The sequence below is a fragment of the Nannospalax galili genome, unplaced genomic scaffold (assembly GCF_000622305.1).
Source record: "Nannospalax galili isolate Female #2095 unplaced genomic scaffold, S.galili_v1.0 scaffold433, whole genome shotgun sequence".
NCBI classification, from domain to species: domain Eukaryota; kingdom Metazoa; phylum Chordata; class Mammalia; order Rodentia; family Spalacidae; genus Nannospalax; species Nannospalax galili.
Genome location: NW_008338715.1, coordinates 9333333 through 9340878, shown reverse-complemented (window position 1 = coordinate 9340878; position 7546 = coordinate 9333333). Strand labels below are relative to the sequence as shown.

General features: G+C 45.4%; 1 protein-coding gene across 1 annotated transcript; it reads right to left on the bottom strand.

The window, feature by feature from the left end:
- Positions 1-1319: 1319 nt before the first annotated feature.
- Positions 1320-6234, bottom strand: Spink2 (serine peptidase inhibitor, Kazal type 2). The gene is made up of 4 exons (XM_008833339.1): positions 6180-6234; positions 4883-4929; positions 2372-2481; positions 1320-1365 (listed from the first exon to the last, which is right to left on the bottom strand). The coding sequence occupies exons 1-4, from the start codon at positions 6232-6234 to the stop codon at positions 1320-1322; spliced, it is 258 nt and encodes an 85-aa protein (XP_008831561.1).
- Between the last annotated feature and the right edge of the window lie 1312 nt (positions 6235-7546).

Here is a 7546-nt window from a genome sequence, read left to right as displayed (position 1 = left end):
CGTTTATGAAAAAGAAAACACCTAAAAGGATCACTGGGATATGACAGACTAGGCTCTGCTTTGCTCCCATTTTGCTTCTTAACTCACATTAAGTAGCCAGAAGAGCTCTTTCCAGTTCTTTTTCCCTTCTCTAAGACACCCCAGCCATGAATTAAGCCACTAGAACACATGGAAACAAATCTATAATCCTCCTTTATATATTGTTTGTACTATATTTTTAATGAATGTACGATGAGAAATTCAACATTAATAATTTTGAATTTTCTTATCACAAAAAAGATAAAACTAAGAACCTCAACCATCAGAAGTTTATCAACTAGTCTGTCTTCACTTGAATGTCTTCTAGAATATGTAATATGTAAAAAGTGATGCCGGGCGTGGTGGCGCACACCTTTAATCCCAGCACTCGGGAGGCAGAAGCAGGCGGATCTCTATGAGTTCAAGGCCAGCCTTGTCTACATAGTGAGTTCCAAGACAGCTGGAGCTACAGGGAGACCCTGTCTCAAAAAGACCAAAAAAAAAGTGATAAAGTGTACTTTCCATGCTACATGTATAGTAAGAACCTCCACAACTGTACATAAGCCTTTGATGGGTTTCTCCCTCAATTAGCAACTATGCTTGACAAGTGAACATTAACTGAATCTGTTATCAGTTGACATTTCTGGTTAATAAAACAATAGGAATTGTTTCAAACAAAAAATATGTAAAGCAGTATTAAAATATGAGCAAATAAATGTTCTGCATCTACTTAAAAAAAAAGGTGTTACATATGAACTCGCAGCAATGGTAACAGCATGCACAAGTTCCATGTAAGCTCAAGCCAGACAAAAATCTCAGCATAGACATGGAGAAATGAGAAACCTCAAACCTACCTGAGGAACTTTTGGCAATTGATAACCATTGGGAGGGAAGGAGTCAGTCTCATTTAAAGGCGAAACTCTTGTCCATTTCATTCTCAGACCCAAGGGACAACCCTGAAAGAGGGTGGGAGGAAAATTCCCCTCAAGTGGAAATGGCATTTTCAACAGAAAATGACAGCAAATGAATTTAATGCTGATTTTATTCCAACTAAATACATGCACAAGTCACCTGGGCCATAAGCTGAATAAAACAGAACTTAAGGGCAGAAGTCAAGAACAGGAGTTTTAGAAATTTATCTATGGATACACACTGTGGTCTTCCATACCTCCTCTCAGAAAAGATGGGTTCACAGATCTCATGCAAAGAAACAGGAAAGGGGAAAAAGAAGAAGTAGAATTCTAGCAGGGGGAATTGCAGTGCAGAGGGGTTTCTCCACCTTCTCTTCTGTAAACTGCCCATCAGCATGGCCCTTCTTTGATGATCTTAAGAGGGTTTCCATCCTCCCTGCAAATTGAACCATAAAAACAATATTACTGATACCATACTGAAACCATTAAACGTTTAAGTCCTCCCAGGCCTACGTTTGCTTAGTCACTTTTTAAGGGTAATTCAGGGAGGAAACACAAATGAAAGTCCCTGTTGCCCTACTCAGCCATCCCCACCCCCCCAAACCTAGGACACAGGGCACTAACCCCTACAAAACACTCCAAAAAGATTGATTGCTCATGGGAGACTGAGGTTTGAGACTAGGCTCTGCTGTACAAAGCTGCATACCAGGGAAGGGGTAGAGAAACCTGGCCAGGTTTATTACATAAACAAAGTTAAGTATCACACAGTTAATACTTAGCATTTTGCTAAATACATGTAAGTCTTCCTTTCCAACTAGTAAATATAGAGTGTGCAGGTGACCTGCACACCCTCAGAATTTAAAAGAAAATATGATAATTCATAGACTTTAACTATTAACTATGGTCTTAATTACATGTGTCTATAGTAGGCACAATGCTGAGGATTGAATCCAGGGTCTTATGTAATGTTAGGGCAAGTGCTCTACCACTGAGATACATCCCAGCACCTAAATATGTAACATGATCTTTTTATCTCATTTTCTCCTCTCAAGAGGTAGAGCTTGAACCCAGGCCCTCATGCACATTTGGCAAGAGATTCACTGCTGTGTTTCAACTATACTCTTGACATTTTGGTTGTTAGCTTTAGCCTTTAACAGACAAGCTATCTCTCCAGCTCTTAACAATTCTTAATTTGAAAAAACTACACATCAAGGAGATAGCAACAATGCTTGATTGCTTCTCTGTATGACTGATGACACTTCATTCTCTAGCTTTGACCTAAAAACACATTAAGGATTTTATATCTTCTTAAATGTCTGTCTGAAGGCCGAAAACTTTATCACATTGGATCCTTAAATCCAAATGGTCACTACTCCCAGTAATCAAAATTCAAGAAAATGAAGAGAAAGCTTGACTAGTATATAGTTGTAAAATAATGTGACCTGATCTTCATGCACAGAATACATTCATTGCTATAAGTCATCCGGTCACTTCCACACACAGGGTTAAGGTTCCTGGGGCATGCTGGGTAATCATAATGATCACAGTTTGGCTAGAAAAGAGAAAAGAGAAAGTAGAAGATGACTTGAGACACATTAGAAAATATCTAAGGGGGGATAATGTCCCAACTCTCTCTAGATTTCTTAGAAATAGCCTACACAAGTATTTATACTCTCCACACACACAAAAAGATTTTGTAATATAAAACTAAGATGCAATGATTCGAAATACAATTGCAATAAGAAAAAAAAAAAAAAGGACCTCAGAGCCAGGTGTGGTAGCTCATGTCTGTAATTTCAGTATTCAGGAGGCTGAGGCAGGAGAATTGCTTTGAGTTTGAGGCCAGCATGGGCTACATAGCAACTTCTAGGCCAGCCTTGCAAACACAGCTTGGGGTGTTTCCCCACCTTGTCTCAAAAAGCAAAACCAGAGCTAGTCATGGTTCCTCTAGCCTGTACTCTCAGCACTTGGAATGTAGAAGGAGGTCATCCTTAGCTGTACAGCCAGTTGAAGCCACCCTGGGCTATATGAGACCTTGTCCCCAAAACAAACAAAACCCCCAGGACTAAAACCCAGTGAGAATTTTGTCATTTACAAAGCAATTTAGTGTGCCACATTGTGAAATCTTCCCCCGATTCTGTACAGTTATGCCATCTATACCCACTTTAACCAGTTTTTTGTTGTTTTTGTTCGTTTTGAGATAAAGTTTCACTATTGGCCTGGAACTCTCTGTGTAGACCAGGTTGGTCTTGAACTCACAGAGATCCACCTGCCTCTGGCTCCTGAGCGCTGGAATTAAAGGAGTTTGCCATCACACTGAGCAACTGCAGTTTTTTGAAGCAATTTTTTTTAAAGAAAGTCATTTCTAAAGTACCTGACACAGCTCTCAAACGATCTTATTTCTCTATACCTGTGTTTGTGTTATCTTTGCTTTTTAAATGAGGTCTTCAAGTGTTATAAAGACTGACTGGGGATACACAGTGCTGAGGATTGAATCCAGGGCCTCATGCGTGCTAGGCAAATATTTAGCCTCTGAGGCTATATCCCTGTCCCAAATACACTCTTTTGTTCATCTTTTTGAAGCAGGGTCTCCCCATAGCCTCAGCTGGCCTGGAACTCAATATGTAGACCATGCTGGCCTTGAACTCATAGAGGTCTGCCTGCCTCTGCCTCCTGAGTGCTGGGACTAAAGGGGTGTGCCACCGTGCCCAGCCTCCAGATGCACTCTTAATTTGGAAGAGTGATTGCACAGCTTCCACAAGATCCTTTATTTGATCCTCAGCAACTCCACCTCTGCCCCAAAAGTATACAACTTAGCCTTGCATAGTGTTGCACACCTGTAATTCCAACACTCGGTCTCTAGCATGGGAAAAAACAAAAATAAATAAATAAAATAAAATAAAACCCTCATCTGATGGGAGAGTTGAGTATTCCACTGTCATGCAAGAGAACAGTCTCCAATCAGCCGTCGAGGGATGACAAAGGAGCAGGTTGTTATCTGCAAGTTGTTTAGGTGGAGGACAGCTGTAAACATCTTCACCATCAGCTATCTGCAGGAAGCCAGCCTGCTTAGGTTGAACTTGTCAGAAAGCAGACTTCTACCTTTAGCTGATCCAGGAAGCCAAAAAATTTCTTGAACAGTAGGCCTTAAGTGGCCAGGCCCTGATTAAAATCTGACAGCTAGGTGGGTGTTATGATGCAGGTCTTTAATCCCAGCACTCAGGAGGCAGAGGCAGATGGATCTCTGTGAGTTTAAGGTCAGCAAGGTGTACATAGTGAGTTCTAGGCCAGTTGAGGCTACAGGGTGACCCTGTCTCAAAAAAAAAAAAATCAGACAGCTTCCCTAATTTTTCTCCTCAATTCCAATTTAGGACCAACCAGGAAAAGGTGAATCTGTACCCTTAACCCGTCATAGGATGTCCAGTAGCCCACCTAAAGTTTCCCTTGCCAACAGCCTGTATCCAGGTACACCAGGGGCCTCCCTCTCTCCAAGAAGAGTGTCTCACCTCTGCCTGTCTGTGAGTCTCTACTGAAATGAAAATGGTGGTGCCAAACCCTCCCTGCCACACTGCAGCTCTCAGTAATTGCCTCTCATTTGGTTTTCGTTTACGTCCACAGAATTTAATCTGATAAAGTATACAAAATGTCTAGTATAACTATCATACCATGGAAATTGTGAATCATTAGAGGAAATATTAAAGCAAACAAATCCATAAGTCCTTCAAACACTGATCTATTCTCAATTAAAATTTACACTTTAGCTGATGTGGTGGCTCACACCTATAATCCCGGGAGGCTGAGGCAGGATTCTGAGAAAAGAGGAAAAATACATATTCTTTTATTTATATTGAGGAGACAGCCTGAGATCCCAACTTCCAAAGCAATCCAATTTCTAAAGTGGCATCCAGCCTGAAAATGGCTTGGCTGAGAAGATCACAAGTATTTCTACTTACTGTTTTTAATTCCGAAGGCTGAATTAAGTCAGAGTCATAATGAGAGACTGAAATGAGAGACATTATACATATGACAAAGGTGAACCGTTCATAAAGGCCCATTAAAGCTGTTTGTAAACAAGATAGGCAATAAAGGAAGCTACCCTAAACCGACCTCTGTCCCCTCCATGAGCACCCACAGGCAAGTATACTTGTACACACACACACACACAAACACACACACAGCTCAATGGATAAAGCACTTGTGCGCGCACACACACACACACACACACACACACACACACACACACACAAACATGGGTCAATGGATAAAGCACTTGTGCAAGCATGAGGTACTGAGTTCTCGAACCTCAGCATCCATGTAAAAGCTGAGCATGCTGGCTTGGGTCTGCAACCCCAGCCCCGAGGGCCTGAAAGTGGGTCCTAGAGATTGCTGTTGACCAGCCAGTCTAACCAAAATGACAAGCTCCAGGTTCATTGAGAGACCCTGCTCAAAAACAAGACGGACAGCAACAGAAGACACCTTTGTTAACCTCCGGGCTCCACAATACACCACCCATACAAATTTAAAAAATGAAACAAAAATAGTCTGTGGTTTGTCTTCTCCCTCAGATGCCCATCACCAATCTGCCCTCCTTTAAAAAAAAAAATCCTTTTATTTCGTGGCACTTGTAAGGCTCACAGAACATCTGGTTCTGTGTGCTGGAACAGTGTGTGCATGTTTGTGGAAGAGTGGATGGATGTGTGGGTTGGTGGGTAAGCCTGTGCAGTTTAAGATGCTCTTTCCTTCAGGGGCTCAGGAAGATTAAACACAACTTTTTATTTTATGAGACAGGGTCTCATGCAGCCCAGGCTGGTCTCCAGCTCCTTTACGTAGCCAAGACTGGCCTTGAACTCTTGATCCTCCTGCCTCTGCTTCCCAAGTGCTAAGAATTACAGGCGAGCTTCAGCACGCTAGGCTCAACAGACACAACACTTAGCGTAGGTGTTAGGATTTCAACTCCGTTTTCTCAGAGGGGTCAAATCCAGAGAGAGGAAGGTCAAAGGCATCCCCACGGCCAGCACTCCTCCTGCCAGACTCAAGAGGACAGTGGATACAAACCCAACTGCAGATTTCAGAATCCTGAAAATCTGTTTTAAGAAAGGAAGAGCCCCAGCTGGAAATCCAGAGCAGCACTGGCTCCACACCCAGCTTGGTCCCCACCACTGCGGATAAGGCGGAACCGCCAGTAACGGCTCCTGGCTGGTCGGTCCCCTCTTCATCAATTCTCACCACCAGACCCCCTGTGAGCGTCACCTGCGAAGTCCCAGGCCAGAAGCAACAGCACCAGGCGTAGCGCTCCCAACGCCATCCTCCCTGCTCCGAGACTGGACCACTCTTGAGCCGTGGACAGAGGAACGGTGGAGGAAGGCACCCGCCAATGCCACATGACTGGTAGAGGCGCGGGACCCTCAGGAGGCCAGGTAGGAGAGGGAGAGAAGGGAGAGGAAGAGAGGAAGAGTGGATGGAAGTGGGGGAAGAGGAAGGAAGGATGGACAAAGGGGGACACACATCACTGTACCCCACAAATCCTGCAGATCTCTAAACACCAAACGTCTCTACAAACTCCAAACACCAAACCACATCCCTGCCCCTCCCCACAGTTAACACAACCCTTAAACACCCTCAGGGGCTTAACCATACCAACTTTCCTCACAGCTCCCACTCTACCCCACCACCTTGTCACCCCTCCAAAATCCTACCACTGAACATATCCCACACCCCCAACATAATTCCCCCTCCACAACTCTACCTACTCCAAACACCACACACTCACTCTCCTCCTCAAAAACACCATCCACTCCACAAACTACACACACACACCACCTACCTCCTCCTCTTTACACACCCCACACACCCCCACACCCCAACAGCACCACCCCTCCACACAACACATAACCCCATCCCATGCACACACTCCACACACACCCCTCACCATACCACCCTCTCCATCAGCACACCACACACACCACACCATCCTCTCCCCTCCACTCCCCTTACACACACCCCACACCCCCACCACACTACCCCCTCCCCTCCACACCCCACACACCCTCCCCCCATACCCCTCCCCTCCATACCCCCCCTCCTCACCATACCATCCCCTCCCCTCCACACCCCACACACCCTCCCCCCATACCCCTCCCCTCCATACCCCCCCTCCTCACCATACCATCCCCTCCCCTCCACACCCCACACACCCTCCCCCCATACCCCTCCCCTCCATACCCCACCTCCTCACCATACCATCCCCTCCCCTCAACACATCCCACAGCCCCACCTCACTTCTCCCTCCACTCCACAGCCCCCACAAATCCTCACCACACCACCCCCTCCTCCACACACACCCCACACCTCTACCTCACTACTCCCTCCCCTCTACTCACTTTACACACCTCCATCACACCACCCCCTCCACATCCTCCATACTCCCCTATATTACCCCTTCTCTTCCTTACCCTCCAAACAGCCCTTCACCACCCTTTTTCCTCCACTCACCTTACATACCCTGACACCACCCCTCCCCTACACACACTCCACACCCCCCACACCACTCCCTCCCCTCCATATGCTTCACACATCCCCACCACACCACCCCTCCACACCCCCCACACAACACCCCC

Bases quoted from the DNA above. Each gene is read 5' to 3' on its own strand.
- Spink2 (XM_008833339.1), bottom strand. From the start codon at position 6,234: ATGGCGTTGGGAGCGCTACGCCTGGTGCTGTTGCTTCTGGCCTGGGAC. The intron at 2,482-4,882 runs GTAAGTAGAAAT...TCTCTTTTCTAG, and splicing joins AGCCTTCGGAATTAAAAACA to CCAAACTGTGATCATTATGA. The intron at 1,366-2,371 runs GTCACATTATTT...TTCAATTTGCAG, and splicing joins ATTCTGTGCATGAAGATCAG to GGAGGATGGAAACCCTCTTA.